Raw genomic sequence first — 26,074 nt, forward strand, 5'->3', positions numbered from 1 at the left:
TTTACTTGGTCAATTTCTGACTATTATTTAAACATATTTCACACAGCAACATATTAATTTGATTGTTTAAAATTAACGTATCAATATATCCAACAGAACAATGAGAACTTAAAATTGAAATTATGTTATACATAGAAATAACCTCATTCATATAAATTTATATTTTTATTTTATTTATTGTTATTATTATTTATTTATATTGACGATTCGGTAATTCGATATTGAAAAAATAACACTGTTAAATATAAATTTACATGAATAATGTTATTTGAATTTTTTTTTTTGTCAATTTTGAGTTCACACTCTTCTGTTAGTAGGATTGATTTGTGGAAATAATATAATCTTATATCTTCAACTAATAAAATTAAGTTTACTCCTCATTGTCGGAATACCAAGAAAGGCGTTCTTCGTAGAACTTTATTACCATTTGTGGTATCTTAACATTTGCAATCGCTGCTGGCACCATTTCAGCTTGATCAACACCCTTGAATTGAATAAGGAAGGTCAAACCGCCGCTGGAATCTGAAGCGCCGAGAATTTTTTCTGCTTCTAAACCTCTATCGAATCCAGTTCGTTCAGAGGTACGAGATGAAACATCGGACACTGATTCATTGTCCGTTTCTGATTTTAATGAGTCACGGCGCTTCTTCTTGCTACCTGCTTGAGGCAAAGGCAAATTCTTTATATTTTTGTATTCGTAACTAGTGTGCAACAAAATGCTTACCTGACGTTTTCTCTTCAGACTTGCGCTTATTTCCAACGGCACTAGTACGTCCACTGCTACTGGCTTCTTTTTTATTGGATGATTCCTTTTTCTCAGATTGTTTGCTGGAAGCTGCAGGCTAGAAATCAAAAATTGGTGACACATATTGGTTTGATAAATATGGATTAAACTCATATACATATTTATATATTTTTTAGTTTTTTTTATTTAATTGCTATTTAGAAACAAAATAACAGAATTTATATAGTACTGGTACAACTTAATAATACAAAGATTCATAGTGGCGATTGTTGTGTTAACGATATTGAAATAACATTCCCTTAATGAATTAGGCTTAAATTAGCTTCAAATGTAAGCGTCAAATATGTACGCTTCCCGCCAAAATAAATACACAACATCAACTCAACTCAACTAATACACAGTCAAGTGGATCTATCTTACCTCTTCTTTCGCGCGATCTGCCTCATACTGCTGTATCAAATCTTGACAGTCCAAATTTTCTACAGGTTCCCAAGTATTTTCATCTTCAGCATAACCTTTCCATTTAAGGAAATATTCAACCTACAAAGTGTTCCAAGCGATTTAATATAAATATTATTTATGTTTGTACATAAGCGCAAATTAACAAACATTGATATAGACATGTTATACTACTAACCTTTCCTTTACGCACGCGGCGCCCACAAATTTTTTCCACTGCATACTCCTCTTCTTCTGATGACTCGGCAGTTGCGTCTGTAGTAGCCGCTGATTCCGTTTTCTTTGATTTCATAATTTACTGTGTAGTTTTGAACTTTTTCAGAATAAAGTAATCGATTGAAGAAATATTATTTATTCTTCCTATTTGTAAACAATTGAAAACATCGAGTCCCAGCGCGTAATATTTCAATTGTACAGCAACGCAATTAAATGTACATACATATGTATTGATATCCAGGCAATATAAAAAAATATTATATTATTAGAAACACAACAAATATTCATTTACAAACAATGTTTTACTCACAATTCTTAGTTGGCTTAAATGCTTAATATATTTTCAAATAAAATTAATTTTATCGGCAAACAAATATTTGCACACTTTAAGAAATTATACTGTTTAGAAGAAGAAACGAACTCGGCGTGGAAAATGAAGCGCAAAAACATTGTGGGAGAAGACGCTCCAAACTCAGGGTTGCATTGGATTGTAACATATTTTCAGTGTTGGAAAATTACAAACGCAATCGTAAATAATATGTGCAGAAGTTCAATCATATATTTTTATTCTGTTTAACGAGATAAACAATTGAAACAAATGTTTGGTACATAATTAAATAATAATAAATGCAATGAAAAAAATTAAAAACAAAACTCACAAACTAATTATGTTCATTACCCACTAACAATCGGTGCTAATATTCCTTATTTACATATTGGATTATTAATTTTACTTAAATATTTTATAAAAATATATATTTAATATCTGTGAGCGCTCCAACAACAAAATCAATGTGCAATCTTGATATAGTATAATTTAATAAGAAACTATTTCAAGGAGTATTAAAGTTAAAAATACCTATTCTTAATTGTAAAATTCATCCTGCACTCAGGCGTGGTCTTCATTTACTTCGAGAGGGATTTGTCTGCTACACACACACACACAATACGCGCTTTAAAAACCCCTTTTATTGAATACAATATTAAAATATCTAAATTGTTGTACTACACAATCCTACAACTGAATATTGAAACAGATATACATATATCAATGCCGAGAGATTTACTTTTAAATCGAATACAAATAAATTAAGTATTTTTTTGTTGTGGTGTCAAAAACTTTCATAAGTATTAAATTTAGATATTCCTCACTGTTTTAGCATTTCCTCCCAAATAATGTGTACAACTTGCATTAGACTTTTGCTTATAGTTTATTACATAATTAATTATCGTACTATCATCAAATTTATTAGTTTTTATCAATGTCCTTTTTTGTTTGATCTTTCTTATGTCCCCTTTCTAATATTTCATTTTTAATTTTTACATTTCCCTTTCATTAAATGAGTACATTTGTTCAAAAATTCTTTACATACACAAGTTTAGCTAACATTTCTTCCATTCACTCTTTCTGGGTGCTTTACGGTAATTTCCACCATCTGTTGCACACGATAATAGAATTTGTGAACTAAAGTTATGTGGTACTATAAAAAAGCATTTTTGTTGTATAAATTTCTCAATTGAAAATCGGGGAAGGATAATTGCTACCGAATTGTAGCATTTTTAGAGTACTTATTGGATTTTCTGGTCCACTCTTTGCTCTTATAGAGCATGTTGAAATTTACTGTACATATTGCCATTCTAATAAGCAGCAATTTTTCTTAAATTTCATACTTTTGTATTGTGTTGATTTTGTAGATTTATATTTTTCGTGAGTAGCATTACTGCACCGCAAACTCTATAAAGCGAAATATTGTTGTAGTTCCAGTAGTCAAGTCATTCTCAACATGAACACATTTGATCCTAGAAGTCTGTGTATCGTTGCCGGAGGTTTTGACGTTTCGCCACAAAGTTCATCTAATAAAAGAATTGTTGTTTTAAATATAACAATGTTTTTAAAGAAATTAGTTTTTACAACTCACTAAACGCGTTTGACGACCTTCACGACATTGTTCATACTGTTGAAGCAGATTGGGGCATCGCAAGCTGATGAATTCTTCGGTTTCCAAAAATAAGCCAGGTCGATCTACATAACGCAGCAGGAACTCCACCTTGTAAAATAAATTAGGAACCTTTAGAATATTCATATAGCATATTGTAAATGATTATGTCACCTTTCCACAATTATTTTGTTTGCCCAAAATGCACGCAACACCGTTTTCAGGAAACTCTTGCACAGAAAACTCTTCCTCGTCATCTTCAGATGTTTCTACAAGTTGTGGCAAATCTTCTTCTTCAAGGAGACCGCTTTGAGTAGTGACATTACTTTTATCGAAGGAACCGGCAAATGTTAACGGATGCTCCTTTAAGTAATCCTGCGCATCCTCTATCGTTTTAGCTATGCTGAAAGTACCTTCCTCTTCCAAATCTTCTTCCTCATCCAATTCCATTTCATCTTCAGCTGAAGTGCCTCGCTGACTACTACCTGACGAATCGTCTCCTCCACCAACACCACTGCTGCTACTAGAAGTGCCAGCACCAGACTGATTGGTTTTCAGCTTTTTCTTCTTTTTGGGAATCACTCTGTTGCCACCATCATTTTCTTTTACATCTGGATGAAACCGCACTTTTTTTGAACGATGATCGTTCTCGTCTTGTGCACTGCCACCGGAAACTGACGACGCTGCTGCTGCCGCCGCCGCCGCTGCGCTAGTACTAGGACCTAACGAATATAAAGCCGCCGTCGCTTCATCGACGGACGCCTGTTCACACTCCGGCGTAGACGAGGCCGATGAAGCTGAAGATGCGGACGAGGTGGAATTGGTGTCGTCTGCTAATGTTTTCTTATTCGCACATTCAGCTAGAGTTGTTTCCTTGAGGTTCTTGGAGATCTGCTTAACTTTTGTTTCAAAGGCGTTGCTATTGTTGCTGCAGCAATTACTGTTACTATTAGAACTGTATTCACTTGGCGCTTCGGTAGCATCGTTTAATGTATTATTGGAAATGGCTATTTTTTCTTTGCTGATTGCGGACGTATTACCTTCTGCCATATTCGCCGAATTAATATTGGCAATATTAACAGTTTCGTGCGCATCAAACACTTGTGCGGTGTTTGTATCGTTTATAATTTCTGCGATGTGAATACTATTGTCAAATTTCCCATCAATGGGGCAGTTATTCGCATCGAGACTATCGCATACTCCATCGCCTGCACTCTTCTCAGTCTTGTTTTGGGAATTATTAGAAATAACAGGTCGATTTTCAGTTTCAGTATCCGATTTTTGTTGATCATTTATGTCGCTAATGCCTTGCGTCAGCGCTGTATTTGCCGTTGAGCCCTCACCTTGTCCAACGTCATCTACTACACATTTCTTCTGTAAAGACTTATCCAGCGAGTCACTACCAGCCGAATCGTCATTTTTGGCGTCCATTCTAATTGGCGCCGTTGCGACAAATCCAAACGCACTTGTTGTTACCAATACAAGCACACCGCACCGCTCCGTGTCTTGATGAACAGTTCCTGTTCTTCAAAGCTGCCAAATACTGCCCTATCGTATTGGGTCTACGGACGAAGGTACTGACGCACGTAGCACCTCAATGATGTAAATGCTTTTTGCCAATACGTTTCCCGAATATAAAACACGTTAGCCGTATTTTTCTGCAAAATTTTTGTGGGCTTTTGTATGTAATTTACGCTTCTGGCCTAATTTTTCTTTGATTCATGCAGCAAGAGGTGAAACTTTGTTTAAAATGTTTTTGACGTTTATTCGTGATTTTTTTGACACCGCTTAACGAAGATGACACAAGGCATAAAAGGCGAAGATAGAGGCAAAATGAAATTTAGAAATATTGCATATGTTGCTAGAAGTTGAAAATGTTGAAAGAAACAGAAAATGTTGACGAGCTGGGGAAAAAGGCGTTGCATAATTTCTATATAGAAGGGGTTATGTGGTTTTCAACGCACTACTAAATATTTGCGTAAATAAAGTAAAGCGATACGGAATTATTTATTTTAAATCAAATCTATAGTTTATAGTAAATGTATACTAATAAATTAAAAAATATGTATTATAGAAATATATGTACATAGAATTCGCTAGAAATAAGACAAATAATTTATTAAATTTGTAAATATGTATGTATGATGTAAAAAGTATTATTTATACTAATAAAGTTAATGATAATAATAATAATAATAATAATAATATTTATTTTTAGCTTCCCTGCTAGGATTAGGTTATATCTATGTATATGATTTTAGAGAAAATACACTATAGGTGATACCTGATAAAACACTGAAAAGTCCAAACAGCCTTAAATGCCTTTAAATACAGTAGAAATTCCATAACTCGAAGTTCTCCATAACTTGAACTCTTGAAGTGACAATACAAGTCAAATTGCATACAAATTAACTTCCGTAATTGGAAAGTCTCTCCAACTCTATACTGGGCAGTCAATGTTAAGTGGTTCTACCATACTACCACAAATTATACATATAAATGAAATACAGTTGAACTTCCATAACTCGAAGTTCTCCATTACCCAAATTCTTGAATTGGCAATAGAAGTCAAATTTCATACAATTTACCTTCCATAACTCGAAGTCTCTCTTACTCGAACTTTTTTTGTGAATTATGGTGATTTGAGTTAACGAAGTTCAACAGTAGTTGAATAGTTGATCCATTAATCGACGTTATTCTCGAAACTTTTGTATTCAAAGTTGCTTCTATCAACTTCCCTACTATGAAAATAGAACTCGTTTAATAGTTCTTCAGTTTTTTTATTTATTTTATTAAAAAGTTAAGAGTAATTTAGTCAAAGAAAACAATTTGCTTATATAAAATACGCTTATTTCATTTTAGTACTAAAAAAAACAATATTCATTAATTAATTGAAAACAGAAAAATTAAAATTTTTAGATAGACTAGACGATTTACTTTTTGCTTGCTTAGCAGAATTTTCATAAAAAAAATCGTTATGCATTTAAATGTATTTTAAATAAATTAAGACAATAAAAAAGTAAAATACTTAAATAAGTAAACTCTGAGAATTTCAATGAATGCTTCGAAAACGTTCACCGAAAGTTTACAAAACAAAAATAGATCAAATTTAATTGACAGCAAAAATAAATAATTTACGCGTTATTTTAAACAATTTAGAAAAGAAATACTTTTTTTTGCGAGATGAACGTTAAGCGCGTTTAAGGCGACTTTCTTTTTGGTTTTGTAGAAATAAACGAAAAGTCATACGGTTATCATTATTATAAATACACAAAATAAAATAAATTAAATTACAAAAACAAAACGAGAAATATGTTTAGAATTCACATATGTATAAACGTATAATTGCAATAACATTTGCTAGATACAAACATACATACATATACATATGTATGTATGTAAATATGACTGTGTATTTACCATATAAATTCTACAAAAACGTATACGCGACAAAATGAGACACATTTAAATTAATCGTTTACTTAATAAACGAGTTATACATACATAAATGAAGCATAAATAGTTTAATGTTATTGCAACATTTTAATAACAACGTCGTTTCCTTTTGTATTTCAAAAATGCACAAGATTATACGTATTGAAGACTAATATTTATGTATATTAGATTTGTATGTTTCTGTTTGAAGTTAAAGATAAAAACAAAGGTGCAATGCGCATGCGCGGTGTGCTGAGTTTCGGAAAATAAATATTTGTTGCTAATATGAGGCAATATAGAAATTAAAGAGATATCGAATATATGTTACATTTAAAATGTAACATTCCATACTAATTGAATATTGAAACGTGAATCTAGAAATTAAAAGAAGATCTCTGATGTTTACAAACGCAAGGCTGTTGTTACAAACTTCAAATAAATTCAATTTTATTTGTTATAATTATTTAGCACAACTAACAGCTTTGCATTAAACTACTTATATATTTTATAGATTTTACTGGTATTTTTTTTTTATTTTCGACATAACATTCATGTCATATACATATGTACATAGAATATGAGTTGGAAAATGTATGCGAGCAGAAAACACACTTCAATGAAGTTGTTGTTGCTGTATGAAGTTGAAAAACCATACTTCTTAAAAAACCAACAAAAGCGAATTCGATTTTAGCATCTTTACACGTTGACAACAAACAACACAGCCCACTTAGTTTCAACACTATGCGCACTGCACTGCTAGCAATTGCACTAAAATTATTACAAATGAGTTGGTCTTCAGTAAAGAAAAAAAAAAACAAATCTTAAAAATTGTGAACAATACTATGCAATACGCAAAATTTAAGATTTCGACTATATTATAATAAAATGAAATGTTTCATTTCGATAATTTCCGCTAGTTGCTTGAAAATCATTATTGCCACTATTCCTAGAAAATTTTTTGTTTTTAACTTTTACTATATCGCAAATCATTTTGAATGTTTTGCAATTTTCGTTATTTTTTTTTTCTTAAACAAATTTTTAATTCATTATATGAAAAAAATAATAATAAAAAAAAAATAAAATAAAAAATATGCTAAATTTAATTTCAATACACACGTCTGTAAAGTGTAAATAAAAAAAAACGCATGAAAAAAAATAAATGTGATTTCGAACTAAACAAATTACTACTTTCACATAACATAAAACGAGTACATATGCTGTATGCTGAATGGGAACGCGTAATGAAAATAGGGAAATAAGTGAAATCGTTTGCTTATTCGTTTTCCTGATTCTCCGTGTCACCGGTCGTTTCATCATTGGCGGTAGCGATATTGCGCTTGCTCGCCGACTTAACTAATTCCAGATATTTTTCGCCATCGAAACGAGTGCTTTCATCCGTCAAATCCTGTAGAGTAGTGTAGACAACAGAGAGAGAGTGAGAGAGGGAGAGAGAGAAAAATAATATAAAATAAGTGAAAATAATTTAAGAAAAAAAGATATATAATTAAAAGTAATAAAAAAAAATATTTAATTAAAAATCAAAGTTAAATAAGGAATATAAATATAAAATTATATAAGTATGTATAAATAAATAAAAAAATACTGCAATATGTCGTAAAATGCAATTAGTTAGTCACAAATGGATGGGCTTACCTTATAGTTAAAGTTACAGTTAAATTTATATGTACTTATTGGCTTAAGCGTGACGTTGAAGCGGATTAATGAACGGTGATGGTGATGGCGTAAGCGCTTTAAAATGTTGAATGTATGTATGTGTATGTGTTATTTGCAAATTATGCGTTGAGCTAAGCTTTTGCTAGTTAGTATTTTTTTCTTTTTTTTTCAAAACATTTCCAAATGTAGCTAATTATATGTAAGTGAAAATATATAGAAATTGTAATATGCAACGAAAGAGAACAAAAATTATGAGAATGGAAATGAGAAACAAAAAACGAAAAAAGGAAAAATATAAACAAAGTTTTAAATAATAAAAAGCAATAAACAAAAAAAAAACAAAATATTTATGAAAATGAGTAGCAATTATATACATATATGCAATACATAATATGGCTGCTTGTTGACTTAAGGACACGTGCGTTTGTACGTGAAAATGTATGTGGATGTGTGTGTGTGTATGTGGATGTATGTCTTCCCAACACACCAAGTGCATACCGTCCATACCGTTAACACTGCCGAAAGCATGCGTTTAGTTTGTCCATGTACATACATATATAAAGCAATTATAAGCAGATCTTATATATAAATAAATTTGATTAAAATTTTTAATCAAGTAAATACGTTTTATTTGTATTTCAAAATAAATCAAATAGTTATTTTAGTTGAGACCCTAAGGTAAAGTGTGTTTATCAAAATATCAAGTATTACATATGCATAAATTAAGTAAGTTTTAGTTAAAAGAAATCCAAAATAAGCATGTTTGCAAATAAACAAATCGTGCTCACACACATATATATATACTTAGTACATATTTATGCAGTTGTGAGCTTTGCTTACACATTTTTTTTTTTAATAAATTTTTCACAACTAACCTAAGTGTAGTTATGCACTTTTAAAGTGCAACAACTGTACAAGAATTGCTTTCTTAATATAAAAGGGGATAAAATCAAGTGCTGGCATTTGGAAAAATTATTATTTTTTAATTTAATTTCAATTTTAAATATACATATTTATATGCGTCTAACGTAGTATAAATATAAATTTACATTTTTTGTGAATCCTTGCAAAAATCGCCAGCACTTGGTTGCATGCCTCTTTACCATTACCGCCTTAAATACTAGTTACTTCAATGCATATGTAAATCACTTAAAAACTAATTTGCATTACTACCCTTGACCAAACATATATGTATGTATAGGCGAATGCAATCGTACAATGCGTTAAAATCGTTGCTTGTATTTACAGTTACTTATTAGTGCATTTATATAAAGTAAAACTTTAATTTATTTTATTAGAATTTCAAAAATGCAATTTTCTGTGTTAAAAAAAAAAAAATTAAAAAAAAAAATAAATAATAAAATTAAAAAAAAAAATAAATAACAAAAATTAAATGAAAAAAAAAATTAAATTAAAATTAAAATAAAAAAAATTAAATTAAAATTAAAAAAAAAAATTAAATTAAAATTAAAAAAAAGTTAAATTAAAATTAAAAAAAAAAATTAAATTAAAATTAAAAAAAAAAATTAAATTAAAATTAAAAAAAGAAACTTATAAATTTTGTAAATTGTTTTCATTGTACGACAGCAATACTTATTTGCAATACTATTGCAATATATATAAATATATATGAATGGATGTGTATTTATGGTAATTGCTTTTACTCATTGCATATTTGTTTTACTAAAAAACTACAAAAATCTTTGGGTTTCTCATGAATAGCATAAATGACCGTACACTAGTAGTTTTTCCTAATATTAAAGTTTGTTCGTTTAAATTTTGAAAAACAAAAAAAAATATATTTTTTTCACAACATTTTTCAATTTTTTATATATTAAGTTAGTTCGTTTTGAAATTTTGAAAAACAAGAAAAATTAAACAAAAAGATAAATTTTCACAACATTTTTTCAAGTTTTTGTTTTTTGGATTTTAATAATAATCTGTTTCACAGCCAAAACACAGATTAGTTAAATGTATAATAGATTTCTTTAATTTTTGTTTTTGCTTTTGTTTTAGAAACAAAACTGTTAAAGTTACAGCATTTCACGTGTCTAAAAAGCTTTGCTTTAATCTGTTAAAATTCGTATTTTAAATACAAATTTAAAATTTTGTTGGTTTTTTTTTTGCATTCTATACAAAATATATATAATTTTTTTTTTCATATAAACATAAAGGAACAAATATTTGTTTAATGTGTGCAATTTGGTTTTTTCACATATTTTTTATAAAAATATATACTATGTATTTAGCCATTAAGTGGTTAGTAAAGCAAAAAATATTTGGCCTTTTTCGTTTCGCATTGTTGCACAATACATTGGAATAATTGACATTTAAGCTGTCAAACAGTTTTCATGCATATTCCAAGCAAATAAAGTGTGCCACAATTCACTGATAAAAACTAATTATAAAGTAAACACTTTTTAATATTTAATTTGGGTAATTTAATTACCGCAATTGCTTAAATTATACAGCAATTTGTGCACTTTTGCAACAACAACACACACAACAGCATTAGTTGAAATGATCTAACGCGAGTATTTGATTTCCAATCAAAAAATGAGAGCAGCACAAAAGAAGTTTTCAAGCACAAATGTGCATTAGTAGCTAATTTAAGAAAAAGTTGCTACAATCTACACAAAAATACTTGAAAATAGTGTATAAAATGTGCGCAAGTCTTATCCCATTAACATTGCTGACATTCACTTTAGGTACAACACTTTGTTCTTGTTTTTTAGAAATACGTATATGTATAGTTTTTCTGTTGTTAAAAAACCGAAATCATTTTATACAAATTATTATTGCTTTGTATCTTTTCTCGAATTGGAAATTTTAAGTAAATTTTTGCATGGCAACACTCTCAAACACTTTTCAACTGCAATTTCTCTGCACAATCTGTCGCTTGCAGTATTAGTCGCATGTGGAGTTTGAACGATATTCACGTATGAATTTTGGTCGCTCCACAGCGCGTCTTTGATTGGCCACCACATCAGCGGTTATTACGATTTCCGTCTGCATATATTTCGTCTCACTGACAAACTCGACATCAGTGTCGTTATCTTCATCGTCTATGATTTCAATAATATCATTATTGGCAGCCACATCACGTCTGGTGTTGTGCCTAGTTTTGTTAGTCGATTTGTACTTGGCGCACTTGGTTCTATCAGCATCAGAAGGGTCAACGGCAATAGCTGGGACATTCCTGTTTTCATTCGTATTCGATTCAAGCGTTTTGCTGCCAACATCTGTTGGCTCTTGCATTAAAGTACTTTCCACAATGGACGATATCAGTTTGATTTGTTTATTGAGTAGCTTTTGTGGCTTATTATCCACATTGGAATTAGAAAAGGAGTTATTGCTGTTATTGGCGTTATTGGCGTTGTTGCCGTTATTGAAGGAGGCTGATAGATTGTTGGTAGGGGTTGTTTGCGTAGTGCTGGCGCTATTATAAGAAACGTTAGCATAACTAAAACTGGCTGATGTGGGACCAGAACGGACAGACATGAACTTTTGTTGTTGCTGATGTTGTTGATAGTGTAATTGTTGTTGTTGCTGTTGTTGATTACTTGTATTGGCGTTTGTATCGATTGGACGATGATGATTATATGCACGTTGATATACATTATTTGTATGTGCATTCGTATTGTTATAATGACGTTCTGTGTGGTATTGCTGTTGTTGTTGTTGCAAATGCTGCTGTTGCTGTTGTTGGAGCGCATCATAGCCCTCCTCGTCAATACTGACAATTTGACGATTAAAAAACCCTTTACGTTTGATATGTAATGGTGTGTGCAGTTCAAACTGCTGACTGCGGTTGTGTACTACCAATGGACTACCAGGGTGTATGTGCATAGCATGTTGTTGTTGTTGTTGTGGTGGTGGTTGTGCAACAACTGTAGGCTGGTGTGCCGGCTGCGCTGGCATTATTGTTGTTGTTGTATTCTTTGGATTCATACTTAAACTACTAGTTACATTAGCACTAACAACACCAACAACACCGACAACGGCACCAACATTGGCATTAGCATACGAACTATTAACTATATGATTACTAGCAATATTTGACTTAGTAGTACTGGGCGTAATTGCGATTGCCGTGGTAGCAGTAGCATTAGTAGTAGTAGTAGTAGTAGTAGTGGTAATAGTAGTAGGAGTAGTTATAGTAATATTAGTAGTTGTGGAAGCAACACGGAATATCGGTGCTGTATTAGTAACAGTGCCTGTTGTGGCAGTGAGTTGGGTTACCTTATTGCGTACGATGGCTGGGAACTTTTCGCAGATTTTTTGCCACTCCACTGGCAGGGCCCAGGAATGTGGGCTTTTCGAGTAGTACAACAAATGCTCGTATTCGTGAACAATTCGCGCTGCAATGCGCATGAGATAAAGTTACATTAAATTAATTTAAAAAAAAAAAAACAAATTTTCACTTACAAGAATCGCTGCTGACAACGCCAGCTGTGGCGCTTTCAATTTTACCACGCGCAGCTGTTGAGCTAGCTGCCGCTTCTGGTGTGGAGTCTTTTCGTGAGAAGTGACTTCTACGTGAACGTGACAGACCATTGCTTTGGCCGGCAGCTAAAAAAAATAAAATACCACATTAGCATCATTTATTTCTCTGCATTGAGCAGCATTAAGGTTAAAAGTGTCTAAATCAAACCATTTGTATCAGCAAATACTTCGTCATCACCGTCATGCACATTACTGTTGACACCCTGTACGGCCATGTAATTCAAACCGATACCGCTATCCGCCAGCGGTGGTGCAGCCGCGTGCAACGGTGTGCCCATCATGAATTGTGGCGCAGTCATGGGCGTGGACGGCGTGGCAATCGGACTTACAATGCTACCATCGAAGGCGGCGCCAGCCTCAACCGATGCCAAGAATTCAGCGCTGCTAAAGTAATCGTCCAACACTAATTTTGCAACCTAACCAACAAAAATTATTTTCACCTCTTGTGTGTGTGGATAAATGGTGTTAATTATGCACACTTACCCGCACGAGATCACAACAATCGCCGGTGATTTTGATGAGATGCTGTCCAACGTTCACCGTGTACTTGTATTCACCTAAAGAAGCATCATTGGTGGAAAATGAATGCAATAACATTTGCTGATTAGGGCGCAACACTTTACCAGCAGCTGCAGCTGCGGCAGCAGCCGTAGGTGTGGAAGTGCTACCAACGACGGCGCCCATCATATTCATGACCTGTTGCTGTTGTGCAGCAGCTGCTGCCGCAGAAGCAGTCATGAAATTCTGCGCCGAATTGAAGCTCAGACGATTGGCTAGACTGCTGTTGCCAGCACCGCTAGCGCCGGGCGTACGTGGCGTAACGGCATCATCGGAGTTGGAAGACGCTAGTGAAGAGCATGAACCGCCCGCATGACCGCTACCCATGGCAGGATCGAGACGTACTGGTGAAGCATTGCGACGTATGGTGTCTTCGATGAGTTGTTTGGCATAGCTAGGAGAGGGAGAAATTAAGAAATAAATTATTAATAATAAATAATTCATAATAAAAATCGAAAGTAAATTTGGAAAACTTTAGTAGCAACAACAAATTGTTCGATTTTAGCGCATTTTAAAGATACTAATTTTCTGCTTAAGTTCGTAAATCATTAAACGTCTCGATATAGTTTTTGAGAACTCAAAAAAATTCGCATATTTATCTGGAAATTGTGTTTGTAGCAACTTACTTTATTTTCTCCTCAGTTGGACCGGTAATCTGCACCAAACGTTCCTTAGCGCCGGGATTTACTAGATTAAAAACAATAAAGAGTTATAAAATACCATGAAAAATGGCTGGGAATCGCGATTTGTTGCTTTTGGAATCGGTAGCTAAGTAAATCTGTAGCAGCACATAACTTATTAAAAGTTAAACCATAATAAATTCAGAGTATGATATTTATTATTGTCACTGGCGTAGCGAATGTATTTGGCGAATCGAAGGATTTGGCGAAACTTCGACGAGTTCCTATTGTGAGTGGCGAATGAATACATTCGTTTAACTTCTTAGTTTGTTATAACAAAATAATTGAAAAATTTCACAAAAATTCATTCAAAAATTTACTTTTTTGAAGCCTTTGCACTACATATTGTTATTGGTTCGTTAGCTCCTTCAACGGCGAACGTGCTGTGTACTCGCTACTCGCAATTCGAATCAGCGAAATTCGCCTAAAATTTCATTTGCTTCGCCAGTGACAATAACAGCCTTAGTATGAGTATGTGGGAATATACATTAAATTTAAAATAATTTTTAAAAATATATTTGCATAAATGTATATAGATATATATATATGTACAAGTAAAGCATTATTTTATTGACACAATGCATGCATGGGAAGGTGTATATTAACTGAATTAAAAATATTTTTGCATGCAACATATTCCAAATGTCTGTAATACAAAATTAGTTGAATATACGTTGATGATAATTTACAACGATGAGATGGAAATTATTATATGGAATTTTTTTATGTTAATGAAACGATAAACAAAATAATAATAATGTATTTAATATACTTTTTTGAGGTTTTAAACAACAGCGCCTCTTTAGTAATTTTAGTTACAAATGAAACCTTAAACTGATAATCACTTGCTGCATTTTACAAAAAATCTTAAATAATCCGCCATCAATAATAAGCAAAGGCAAACAATGTTAATAGCGTACACAGTGCCATGTGTCCCATAACTAAATGCGTGAAATGATGAATATAATTTATTTGCAGGAATGCGTGAAATTTTATTGTTTTAAGCATTTTTTTAAACTGACTTTGTGTACATATTTTCTTTTACCTCTTTGGAAGGAAATTATCGTTTCACTCAACTCCTCAATCATATGGACACGTCGGCCTTTAATGCCCATTACTTTTATGCGCACGCATTATCCAAAGAAATGTAGGCAAAATAAATAAATTGTTTGTAGTAATTAAATATGTTGTTGTAGTATATAGTAAGGATTTTAAACAATATAAATTGTAGTGATTTGTTTTTTTTTGGTTATGTAAAATTACATACTGTAGACTCTTTGTTTTATGTGTGCTTATATACCTTTGCCCGAATCCGCATTACGTATGACCACTTCGTCTTTGCAATAGGTTTTGCCTGGTATTTTGGTTGGTTTCAAGAATTTGCCCGAATTTCGTATAACCTCGCCCGGTGCCAATAGGAGTTGCGTCTGCTGCGCCGAACCAACAGCGGCTATAGCTGCGGCCGCTGCGGCGCCAGCCCCACCGAATGTGGGGGAGGTGCTAAGGAACCCGCTTTGTGTTGGATCAATATGTCCATCGGGTAGCTGTGTAGGGAAAATGAAAAGCAGATGTATTAAACAAAAATATAACTAATAATAATGTGCCACAACAGCAGTTACTCACATCGATGTTCGTTGCTTGTTTGGTTTTATAATACGAATTGAAGCCATTGTCCTCCCAGCCTTTGGCGCGTAACTCTATCAATTCGAGCAGATTCAGTCTCGTCATTATGTTTAAGCGTTCGTCCTGCGAAGCATTGCGGAAAACAACAAATGCACGATCTAGTGTATCTTTCGAGACTGTCTCCAATTGTGGACCGTGAATGCGTAGATTTTGCACTAAAGCCGCCATTGGTTCCGTATTATTGATGCCCGATTGTAGAGTTAATGCAACATTCTCAATCAGCTGTATTAGCTCCTCAATAAGCATATAATTGTTTTTCAGTGACGAGCGTGATTGTGATTTTAGTGGGCGTGGCGCCTCAACGTTTTTCACTGTACGTCCAATGTGTGCCATTGCTTTGATGAATGTTATATGTTTTAAGGTTACACTTTAAATTAAATATTGTAAATCGTTTAATGATTTCGTAGTTTTAGGTTATTTTGCTTTTGATTTTTTTTTTATACTGAGTTTGGTAGTAACGCCTGGAACTGTAGTTGGTTATTTTGTTGTTGTGTGTTTGAAGTAATTTTCTTGTACAAAAATGCTTCAAGTAAAATTGAAGGAATATCGAGATAATCTCAAACGTCTGTTCGCACCTCCCCCTGCAAAAAATAAAATGTAAAAATATATTAGTAAACCTTGATATTTGTACATGAATCAATATGTACCACAAACACAATTTAACTAACAACTTTGACAAACTAAATCGGTATATTTAATTTTTTTTTAATATTGATTAGCTTGTGCTGAAGCCCTACCACGTTTACAACTGTGTCATCTATGTGCACTTTTTCTATTTCTATCATTGCTTCTACACGTTTGTATGTATGTTTCTACTTTACAATAAGTAAACTGAATAATTATGAAAGCTTGTTGATTTTAGCAACTTGCGTTGCTAAGTTATTTATTGCTTTCTGTAATTCTTATGAAAAATTGTATAAAGTCCATACTCTTGATATCAATTTTTCCTTTTACACTTGGTCGTCGTTTTTATGATAGATTTTACTTGCTTGTTGCTTGTGTTATATATCTTATTCAGTCTCATAACTAATTTCCATTACTTATAATGCACAAACATACATACTTTACAGCAATATAGTTTTAATGCGTTAACATTTTATCTTTCACATTATTCAAGGATTTTAGCGTGTTATTTATTTATGTACACATAATTTGAGATGCTGAGCATAAAATTATTGTTAATAACAATATGTAACCGAAAATATTTTTAGCATTGGAAATGCAGGGGCAATCTTAAGTATTCTATGTAACATAAGTACTTCCACGCTTATGTATAGGCTGCAATATTTTTGTTTTGTTTACTTTACAATGGAGAAAAGCACTATTTCAAAAAATTATCAGACACCAAGGTCATTTTAACTAATTGTTATTGTTTTAACTAAACTACTTCATATTTCGTCTTATCTCTATCGTGAGTAGTTGTTGTGACAGCAGGCGATGATATTGTTGAGCAATATGTAAGGAAAGTTCTTACTTAAGTATTCAAAACTTTGTCGAGTTAAATAGTTAACTACTTTTCATTATTATACCAATGTATATAATACACACGCACATACTACAATATATACATATGTATGTTTAAGGTATAATTTCATTACTAGCACAAAACCAATAAACGTTGTTTAGCGCGGTAAGGGCAAACATAAACCTCTTTTAGCTTTATGAATATGACAATTGGAATTATAATTTCAACAATGTGATGACACGTTTTGCATTTCAATTAAAATACGCGTCATGTCATATAATACACATATATATTTCTGAATAATAAATTTAAGATTTCAAATAGAAATCAAACTTTTTAATACTGACTACAGCCCGTCGATATTTTCAAATGTCAACTTATTTTATATTTTGCATTGAGGGCCCAACCAATTAGTAATAGTAAGTGTAAACCTACAAATTTCAGCCACATGAATCATCTAAAGACCTCATCAACAACAAACATTAAACCTTCGTGTTGCTATCGACAAAAGTGCCAGCAGCCGCACTTTCGTTTCTTGTCCGTGAAGTTGGCAGCGTTCACACTCCCGCCCACTCTCAAATGCTCATTTGTTGTTGTTTGCTTTTGCTATAGCTCATCAGTGCGTCGTTTATTCATGTTCATTAACAAATGCGATAGCGGAAGGTACTCACTTTAAATATTTGGTTAGACATACATATGTATGTATAATTAATACCAGCAATGCTACGTATGACAGTGAGAACTTGCAACATTTTCATAAGGCAGCTAGCTCCATCATGCTCAATTGTTTCCCTATCCAGTACAAGTCAATTGGATCATTGTCGAGAATAGCAACAAAAATGAATTTGCTCAGCACTACTGCGAACGACGGCAGAAGTGAAGAAACCAAAATAAAGCAACACAAATTAAGTACGCAGAGAAATATGCAGCGGCGTTGACTGACAGAGACATTGTCATATAAAATGGATTCACACAATCCTGTATTAAGTTTATTATTTTTATAAATGCCAGCTAAGGAGTGGCTTTTTACTTTTCATTAACAAAAGTTATGGATATTAAAACATAGTTTAAACTTGCTGTGTTAATTTAGTGGATTTCAATTGCGTTTCCTCTATTTGGTTGCTGCGCCAACGTTGCCGTCGATGATGCTGCTGCTCTTTATAATAGAACCGTCGCACATTTTCACAGACTTTCAAAGTCGAATTTAAAACGTAGACACATACGTTGTTTTAATTATTTTCCATAAACTTATAGACTTATAGCCGCTTTTGGTATATTTTTCCAATTAAGAACACATTTTTTCGAAGACTTACCAGAAATTCTGCAAATTCACACAAGAGAAAAACTTTTTACTGTTCGTCGTAGTGGATGAAACATCCAATCAAAGCAAATGATGTAAACTTTAGGTGCTGCCGCTTTTGTGGATGATAATTAATTGTGGAAGCTGAATTTGATTTTTTATGTGTTACCATTGTGAATTAGCTGTCATTAATATTGTGAATAGTATTATTTTATACTCTGGCGTTTTTCAATAGCATTTGTTAAATAAAGTTAAAACAAATATTTATTACACATTTTCATATACATAGTTCAAGTTATAATTGAAATAGTTATTTATCTGGAAAACTACAAAAAAATCGAGCCATGGCTTCAGGCGTTTCAGAAAAGGATGAGGAAAATTTGAGACAACAGTGTGAAAATGCCTCTTTGGAAGATAAACCACTACCAGCTAGGAAATCTGTTTTACCACCTATTAAACTTGGCATGTCCTTCAGTGATTGGAAACAGATGAAAGATGCAGAGGAGGAGGGTAAAAACAACAAATCTTCAAGGTCCGCAAAAGATAGAAAATATGGCGGCCAACAACGACAAAATCCACGCACTCAAAACTGGACTTCAGAAAGTCATATACAAAATCAACAGAGTAAAGAAAGGATGTTTTTTAGATCACAACAAAAAAATTTGCCTAACTTTAATGCATTAACTCCACAACGAAACCAATCAAATGTGCGTAGGTTTCAAGATTCCATAATACCACCACTTATGCCACCATTGTCGTTTGATGAGTTCCTAAATCAAGACGTACACTGGTCTTCTGGACCTCTAATGCAACCAATGTTTCCCCCAATGCCTCGAATGCCACGTTTCAATCAATACAGAGATTGCAATAATCAATCAGGAAGAGTCAATTACAGATACTTTCCACAAAAAAAATTTTCAACTCGAACAAAACCAAAATCTGGCGACTCTCCCATAAATAATAACATCAAAACGCCAGAAACTAAATCAATTAAAAAAGAGCAACAAGCTCAGCAAGCTATAACAAACACAAATGTTATAGATGACGACACAAATGTTATAGATGACGACACAAATGTTACACGAGACAGCAAACAACAACCTCAAATATATATTCAAAGACCGCGTAATCTTACCAATAAGTGTGACAAAAGTAAACCTACTTGGATGGTGAAGCCTCAAGCTCCACCACCAATGGCAGCCAAAACTCCGGAGGAGCGCGAGCATAAGACACGTTTGTGGCGAGAATATCGCCATGCCATGAAACCATTTAAGAATCGTGAGTTTAAAAATGCTAAACGAGTTGTACAACGTCTGGGCAAAAAGAATTATGAAGAACTTGAAGAAAAGGATCGTGAACGTTTAGATTGGGCAGTGGAGGCAGTGAACGCGCACAAAGAGATGTTGAATGCTCGAATGGCGCAACGATCGGCTCGTGTGGAACGGGCAATAAAAAATGATATAAATGACACAAAAAGGGAAAATGTCTTCAATCTACCTGTAAATATGAATTCAAATAATTTTTCGAACCAAAAAAATCATAACACACATGATCCTGTTTGGCCAGCACGTCAATCTTTATCTGAAACCTTTCTACCTGGTGGTGTATTGCTACCAGGAGGTATTATAACACAATCTAAAACTTAATTTGTATTCGTAAATAAAATTTAAAGAGAATTTAAATTTAAATTAATAAAAATGCGTTCGTAATTTGTTATAACAGTTTGATGCTAAAAGGATTTACCGAGCTCATGAGTTCAATATTGGTTTTAATGACACACAAAGCTTATTTTCATAACAGACACTCTTGTGTAGAAACAATTTTTTTATTACTTTTACAATTTATTACTTTTTTGGTTAGGGTGCTGTGATTTACAATATGATTTTTAACTACTGGAGCTTTCAGTTTCTCCCAGCAATTCTCTCCTTTTTTCCTTGCCGCGTAATATTGCGGCTTTAAAAAGATTGCAATATAACTCTACTGCAGCCGGTGAATCATCATTTCCGGGCACTGGATAAGTAATCAAATTAGGATTGCAGTTAGTGTCCACAATACCAATTGTGGGTATGGCCATTTTCGCTGCATCTCGCACTGCCACATGCTGTGTCAATATATTGTTTTGTGTATTCAAGAAAATGCACAAATCAGGCAAACGCGTTACGGCACCGAACTGGACGTTAGCATTCGTAAAAATACCGCCTCGCCAAAAACGCGTATGTGAGAATTCACCGGCCTCCATAGCTTTTTTCTCCACAAGATGAGCGTTGAGCGCATTTCGATTAAAGAACAATATAATGCCATCACGAAATGCGATATGTGCAGCTATGTTTAATGCATCGCGGAGATGTGAAGCGGTTACATCTAAATCGAATATAAGGTGACCAAGACGACTTCCGTATATGTAGGGACGCATGCGATCATCTAACGACCCTTCTTTGTGACCATAATGAACTCTAGCATTGAAGAGATCTCGTACAGTAAATAGATTATGCACTTGGAAATAATCAGGGTGCTTCAGTATTCGTTCCTCTATTACAGCAATATTTTCAGGTTCTGTTGCGGGTATGTTTGTAGCGCTTTGGGTCTGTTGTAGTCGCTTTGGAATGGCGCAAACATTATGATAATTGAAAATACGTGCAGCTGGAAGAAATTGTGTGTTTTTGGGATGTTGTTTAATATATTTTATAAAGTTTACCTGATTTTAAAGAGTTTTGTAACATCTTGGTACTTTTATGACTTTTAACCCAATTTATCAATTATCACGCCGGACTGCTGATGAACAGCTGTTTGAGATGCCAATAGAAAAGTTGTCAGTAAAGATTTAAATTAAACTAATTCGAAAAAATCGCTTAATGCTGATTACCATACTAAAAGATTTTGTATAAAAACTTCAAATAAATTTATCAAGCATTTATAATATATAATTAATAAACTGCATAAAAATATTTATACTCATCCATTGTGACCGATCGTTTGCACAAGAAGAATTATAAGCTATACGATTTGGTTTTTCAATTATGCAGCAAAACAAAGTCATAAAATTATTGAAAATCAATTTATGAAAGGTATTTTGGAAAAACTAAAATGTAATGTTAGAGAATATTGTGTTGGTAAATAATTAGTAAAATGTTATCTATTTGCAGAACATTTGATGGAGTGGATAAAGTTATAAGGCAATAAAAAACATGGACATAGAACCACCCACAATTTACTCGGATTCAGCGTCCATGCAATCGAATTCTGAATACTCAGATGCTGAATGTGAACCCCATATAGAAGACAACGAATATTTCCAAGATACAGAACGCGAGCACAACGAGGTGAGCCATAGTGTTATAAGTGAAATACGTGAAGGTTTAACGCCAGCACAAGACACAGTGAATGGTGCAAATGACAACAGTAGCAAAAACTCTGCTACAATAGACAATGTACATAAATCGGTGTCAGCTGAATCGTTACCCATAAGCAATAGCACCAGCACAATATCTGGTGAAATAGTTAACTCAACAGGCGCTTTAACTGTCGATGATGGTGATGACAGCCAATTTGACTATATGCATGACAGTGTGTGGCGTGAACAAAAGAAACACATATTTATATTGAGCGAAGCGGGTAAGCCCATATATTCCTTGCACGGGAATGAAGATAAACTAGCAACCTTGTTCGGTGTTATACAAGCGCTGGTTAGCTTCGTACAACATGGACAGGATGCTATTACGTCTATACACGCACGTGGCATTAAATTTGTATTCCTGGTGCGCAATACGCTAATACTAGTTGCGGCTTCACGTACAAATATGAGTGTGCCACAGTTGCAACTTCAATTGAGGTAAGTTAAAATGGTTAATCTCTATATAATATAAAATAGATCAATTTATTCAAATTTCAGCGATGTATATAATCAAATACTATCAACGCTAACGAACAAGCATGTCACACGCATATTTGAAAAACGTAAAAATTTTGATCTACGCCGTTCACTAGCTGGCAGCGAAAGATTAATCTATCATTTGCTCGCAAATGACAGCAGTAATAAACGAGGTTTGATTTTTACATATATTTCATTTGTTATGTTTGTCTTATGCACATATATTATATTTATTTTATGATAGTGACCAACAATGTCTTCACATTTTTAACAAACTCCATACGTGTACTACCTCTGCCGACGACCGTACGTTCAAGCATCGTTAGCGGTATACAAAGCAATTGTTCAAAAATCAAGGATTTAGTGTTCGCCGTGCTCATAGCTAATAACAAACTGATATCATTGGTGCGTATGAAAAAATACTCCATCCATCCAGCGGATTTGAGGTAAGAAATATAGGTAAACTTATATTATTGATATTTGTTAATTTAATTTTCTGCACAGGCTAATCTTCAATCTTATCGAGTGCTCTGAGTCCTTTAAGTCCTCTGAAAATTGGACACCTATCTGCCTGCCGAAATTCGATATGAATGGTTATTTGTATGCGCATGTTTCCTATCTGTCCGACGATTGCCAGGCGTGCCTTTTGTTACTCTCAGTCGATCCGAATGTATTCTTTACGCTCTCCGACGCGAAGAGGCGCATAACGGATAAATTACGCTCGTCAAAGTGTCTCGACGCGATTAATAAAGAAATTGAGAAACCTACTAACGGCGGTTTAAATTTAAACCTTATTGGCATACCTGAACTACGACATTTCCTATATAAACCTAAAACGGCGGCACAACTGCTCTGTTCCGAACTTGTACCACCGTATACGACACTAAACGAATTCGAACGCTTAGAAGGCATCTATTGTGATTTATTGCATCGCATACACAACAATTCGCGTCCGTTGAAATTAATTTACGAGGTACGCGAACGTGAAGTGGTACTGGCATGGGTAACGGCTGCATATGAATTGTACGCGGTATTCGAACCATTGGTGGATAAGTGTGCGGTGATTAAGAATGTCGACAAGTTGATTAAGTGGATTGAAAAGGAATATGATGTATTCTTCATACGAAACCATCCGACTTTCTGAGGCTGGTGGTTGCTTGGCGAAATGTTAAGCGCCGAGTTGTAGTAGTAGACAATAGAGCACAGCGCGAATAAGGCGAATTGGTCAATTTTTATTTTGTTACATATTAACGGTGTATCCAGCTGTGCTCATTATGTAAATTTGTAAGTATTATTGACTTGCGTTAAACACTAAGCCTAAAGTACTAACTAAAAAATGTGTTTGGCATTTTTTCTTTTGACAATTTGAAATAAAGTGTAAATAATTTTAAAACCGTTATACACATAGCTACATATATGCAAAATCCTTAGTTAATACTTATATAGTTAAATGACGTTGATGATTATTAGTGTATAATGGAAATAAATAAATCCAAAGGAGTGAAAAAAATAAAACTCGGTTACAAGCATATAAATAAAGTTAGACTAAGCATGATTTAACGATGTTTTTAATAAACAAAACGCGCGCTATATACATAAATATATTTTTGTTTTGCAATGAGCTTTGCTTACTTTTATATAGCGAATATAATAATTAAATATATACATACATACATAAAATAGGGTCAAAATTATATGTGACCAATTCGACAAGCTGAGCGACCCTTTCTAGAGTTTGTTTACAATTTTTCTGACTTAACGCACATACATACTTTTAAATGACTTCATTTTTTATTGCTTTATACATTTTACTGCGTTAACGAATTTAATATTTAAGCATTATTAACTTTTGTTCAGTTAAATTTAATATTTTCGTGTTAAATTTTATTTTATTTTATTTAATTATTATTTTTATTTCTTTATTTAATTTTTTTAATTTAATTTTTTTTAATCTAAATTTTTAAATTTATTTTTCTTTTAAATTAATTATTATTGTTTATTTAAATTTACTTTAAATTAATTTTTAATTTAATTTTTTTTGATAAAATTTTTTTATTTAAACCATTTTAATAAAAGTTTTTTATTTAAAATTTTTTTAATTTAATCTTTTTTTAAATTTTATATTAATTTTTATTTCTTATATTAAATTTTGTTAAAATAAATTTTTTTATTAATTTTTTTTTAAATTTATTTTTTTAATTTCACCTTTTTCGATTAATTTTTTTTCTTATTTTAATTTTGTTCATAAAATTTTTTTAAATTTATTTTTTTATTTAATTTTTTTTAATGCTTTTAATTAAATCACTTTTTAAATTTTATATTAATTTTTATTTCTTATATTAAATTTTGTTTAAATTAATTTTTTATTAATTTGTTTTAATTAATTTATTTTTTTAATTTAACCTTTGTTGATTAATTTTTTTATTTAAATTTTTTTCAAATTAATTTTTTTAATCTAATGTTTTTTATTTAATTTTCTTTTTAATTAATTATTATTGTTTATTTAATTTTTTTATTAATTTTTACTTAAATTTTTTTTAAATAAAATTTTTTTATTTAAATTTTTTTTTTTAATGTTTTTAATTAAATCACTTTTTAAATTGTATATTAATTTTTATTTCTTATACTAAATTTTGTTTAAATTAATTTTTTTATTAATTTGTTTTAATTAATTTATTTTTTTAATTAAACCTTTGTTGTTTAATTTTTTTAATATTTTTTTTTAATTTATTTTGTTTCTTATTTTAATTTTGTTTTTGATTTAATTTTTTATTTAAACTTTTTTAATAAATTTTTTTTTAATACAATTTTTTTCTATAATTTTTTTAAATTAATTTTTTTAATTTTATTTATTTTTTTTACATTATTTTTTAATATTTTTTTTTAATTCTTTTTTTTCTTAGTTTATTTTTATTTTTTTCTTTTTTCATTTAATTTTTTTATTTAAATTTTTTTTCAAATTAATTTAATTAATTTTTTTTTTAATTTAATGTGTTTTTAATTAATTTATTTTTATAAACTTATTTTTTTTATGTTATTTTTTTTAATTTTTTATAAATTATTTTTTTTAATTTTTTTTTTAAATTAATTGATTTTTATTTTTAATTTATTTATTTTTATTTTTAATTTATTTATTTTTATAAAATTATTTTTTTTTTTATTTTTTTTTGTTATTTTTTTAAATTATTTTTTTTTAATATTTTTAAACTTATTTTTTTTAATTTTTTTAATTTATTTTTTATTTTTTTTTTAATTTTTTATATATATTTATTTTTAATTCATTTTTTGTATAACATACGTTGTAGTTGTTATTGTTTTCTAAATTACCTTTTGTTGCAACAAAATTAAATAGTTTCCTTTCCTTCTGTTATTAGTGTTCATCATGGACAAATTCAAGATTAACAAGTCACACAAAATTGCCAAAATTAGGAATAAGCATGAAAATTATTGATATTTAAGGAATATTAGTTCACAAAAAAAGCAAGGAATACTAACAGCAAACAACAATCAAATTATGAATGCAAATGAAAGGTAAGACATGCATATTC

General features: G+C 31.6%; 7 protein-coding genes across 15 annotated transcripts in view; 3 read left to right on the top strand and 4 right to left on the bottom strand.

The window, feature by feature from the left end:
* Positions 1–318: 318 nt before the first annotated feature.
* Positions 319–1,889, bottom strand: Su(var)205 (heterochromatin protein 1). Of its 3 annotated transcripts, none has more exons than XM_011193181.3 (5): positions 1,731–1,889; positions 1,383–1,564; positions 1,166–1,285; positions 725–842; positions 319–657 (listed from the first exon to the last, which is right to left on the bottom strand). In XM_011193181.3, exons 2-5 carry the CDS (start codon positions 1,494–1,496, stop codon positions 371–373), a joined length of 639 nt encoding a protein of 212 aa, XP_011191483.1. In that variant the 5' UTR covers positions 1,497–1,564; positions 1,731–1,889; the 3' UTR covers positions 319–370. The 3 variants fall into 3 exon arrangements, with proteins under 3 accessions (XP_011191483.1, XP_011191481.1, XP_011191482.1); XM_011193179.3 differs by having other exon boundaries at positions 319–660; XM_011193180.3 differs by having other exon boundaries at positions 319–660; positions 1,383–1,560; positions 1,731–1,878.
* Positions 1,890–2,612: 723 nt separating this feature from the next.
* LOC105217927 (uncharacterized) lies at positions 2,613–5,242 on the bottom strand. The gene is made up of 3 exons (XM_011193183.3): positions 3,532–5,242; positions 3,340–3,468; positions 2,613–3,274 (listed from the first exon to the last, which is right to left on the bottom strand). The coding sequence occupies exons 1-3, from the start codon at positions 4,786–4,788 to the stop codon at positions 3,221–3,223; spliced, it is 1,440 nt and encodes a 479-aa protein (XP_011191485.3). The 5' UTR covers positions 4,789–5,242; the 3' UTR covers positions 2,613–3,220.
* A 1,361-nt stretch (positions 5,243–6,603) lies between these two features.
* Positions 6,604–18,816, bottom strand: LOC105217928 (eukaryotic translation initiation factor 4E-binding protein Mextli). Of its 5 annotated transcripts, none has more exons than XM_011193186.3 (11): positions 18,672–18,808; positions 15,834–16,474; positions 15,511–15,754; positions 15,256–15,327; positions 14,157–14,217; positions 13,596–13,924; positions 13,456–13,529; positions 13,121–13,388; positions 12,895–13,038; positions 12,709–12,827; positions 6,604–8,197 (listed from the first exon to the last, which is right to left on the bottom strand). In XM_011193186.3, the coding sequence occupies exons 2-11, from the start codon at positions 16,224–16,226 to the stop codon at positions 8,066–8,068; spliced, it is 1,836 nt and encodes a 611-aa protein (XP_011191488.1). In that variant the 5' UTR covers positions 16,227–16,474; positions 18,672–18,808; the 3' UTR covers positions 6,604–8,065. The 5 variants fall into 5 exon arrangements, 4 of the variants coding, with proteins under 4 accessions (XP_011191488.1, XP_011191487.1, XP_011191489.1 ...); XR_852029.3 differs by adding an exon at positions 8,446–8,655 and having other exon boundaries at positions 8,059–8,197; positions 13,456–13,924; positions 18,672–18,809; XM_011193185.3 differs by having other exon boundaries at positions 13,456–13,924.
* A 38-nt stretch (positions 18,817–18,854) lies between these two features.
* Positions 18,855–20,346, top strand: LOC105217929 (uncharacterized). The gene has a single exon (XM_011193188.3). The coding sequence runs from the start codon at positions 19,003–19,005 to the stop codon at positions 20,302–20,304; it is 1,302 nt and encodes a 433-aa protein (XP_011191490.2). The 5' UTR covers positions 18,855–19,002; the 3' UTR covers positions 20,305–20,346.
* Positions 20,347–20,443: 97 nt separating this feature from the next.
* Positions 20,444–21,485, bottom strand: LOC105217930 (28S ribosomal protein S2, mitochondrial). Its single transcript, XM_011193189.3, has 2 exons — positions 21,354–21,485; positions 20,444–21,298 (listed from the first exon to the last, which is right to left on the bottom strand). The coding sequence occupies exons 1-2, from the start codon at positions 21,376–21,378 to the stop codon at positions 20,544–20,546; spliced, it is 780 nt and encodes a 259-aa protein (XP_011191491.2). The 5' UTR covers positions 21,379–21,485; the 3' UTR covers positions 20,444–20,543.
* A 112-nt stretch (positions 21,486–21,597) lies between these two features.
* On the top strand, positions 21,598–26,039 carry LOC105217932 (vacuolar fusion protein MON1 homolog A). Of its 3 annotated transcripts, XR_008470389.1 has the most exons (6): positions 21,598–21,744; positions 21,802–22,487; positions 22,548–22,699; positions 22,771–22,972; positions 23,031–23,810; positions 25,901–26,039. XR_008470389.1 is itself a non-coding variant. In XM_011193194.3 (5 exons), the coding sequence occupies exons 2-5, from the start codon at positions 21,844–21,846 to the stop codon at positions 23,668–23,670; spliced, it is 1,638 nt and encodes a 545-aa protein (XP_011191496.2). In that variant the 5' UTR covers positions 21,598–21,744; positions 21,802–21,843; the 3' UTR covers positions 23,671–24,081. The 3 variants fall into 3 exon arrangements, 2 of the variants coding, with proteins under 2 accessions (XP_011191496.2, XP_011191497.2); XM_011193194.3 differs by lacking the exon at positions 25,901–26,039 and having other exon boundaries at positions 23,031–24,081; XM_011193195.3 differs by lacking the exon at positions 25,901–26,039 and having other exon boundaries at positions 21,610–21,723; positions 23,031–24,081.
* Positions 25,919–26,074, top strand: part of LOC105217931 (uncharacterized) — an 83,008-nt gene continuing 82,852 nt past the window's right edge. Inside the window, exon 1 of the mRNA XM_054227319.1 lies at positions 25,919–26,057. The gene's annotated coding sequence lies outside the window, so the exon portion shown is untranslated. The remainder of the gene's footprint in view (positions 26,058–26,074) is intronic.

Source organism: Zeugodacus cucurbitae, chromosome 3 (assembly GCF_028554725.1).
Source record: "Zeugodacus cucurbitae isolate PBARC_wt_2022May chromosome 3, idZeuCucr1.2, whole genome shotgun sequence".
In the NCBI taxonomy this organism is placed as follows: Eukaryota; Metazoa; Arthropoda; class Insecta; order Diptera; family Tephritidae; genus Zeugodacus; species Zeugodacus cucurbitae.

Bases quoted from the DNA above. Each gene is read 5' to 3' on its own strand.
- LOC105217929 (XM_011193188.3), top strand. From the start codon at position 19,003: ATGGCTTCAGGCGTTTCAGAAAAGGATGAGGAAAATTTGAGACAACAG.
- LOC105217927 (XM_011193183.3), bottom strand. From the start codon at position 4,788: ATGGACGCCAAAAATGACGATTCGGCTGGTAGTGACTCGCTGGATAAG. The intron at 3,469-3,531 runs GTGACATAATCA...TTATTTTACAAG, and splicing joins AACAAAATAATTGTGGAAAG to GTGGAGTTCCTGCTGCGTTA. The intron at 3,275-3,339 runs GTGAGTTGTAAA...TTCTTTTATTAG, and splicing joins AAGGTCGTCAAACGCGTTTA to ATGAACTTTGTGGCGAAACG.
- LOC105217928 (XM_011193184.3), bottom strand. From the start codon at position 16,226: ATGGCACACATTGGACGTACAGTGAAAAACGTTGAGGCGCCACGCCCA. The intron at 15,328-15,510 runs GTATATAAGCAC...TGCGCATAAAAG, and splicing joins TAATGCGGATTCGGGCAAAG to TAATGGGCATTAAAGGCCGA. The intron at 13,039-13,120 runs GTTTGATTTAGA...TATTTTTTTTAG, and splicing joins AGTATTTGCTGATACAAATG to CTGCCGGCCAAAGCAATGGT.
- LOC105217930 (XM_011193189.3), bottom strand. From the start codon at position 21,378: ATGTTACAAAACTCTTTAAAATCAG. The intron at 21,299-21,353 runs GTAAACTTTATA...AATTTCTTCCAG, and splicing joins ACAAAACTCTTTAAAATCAG to CTGCACGTATTTTCAATTAT.
- LOC105217932 (XM_011193194.3), top strand. From the start codon at position 21,844: ATGGACATAGAACCACCCACAATTTACTCGGATTCAGCGTCCATGCAA. The intron at 22,488-22,547 runs GTAAGTTAAAAT...TTCAAATTTCAG, and splicing joins CAGTTGCAACTTCAATTGAG to CGATGTATATAATCAAATAC. The intron at 22,700-22,770 runs GTTTGATTTTTA...ATTTTATGATAG, and splicing joins TGACAGCAGTAATAAACGAG to TGACCAACAATGTCTTCACA.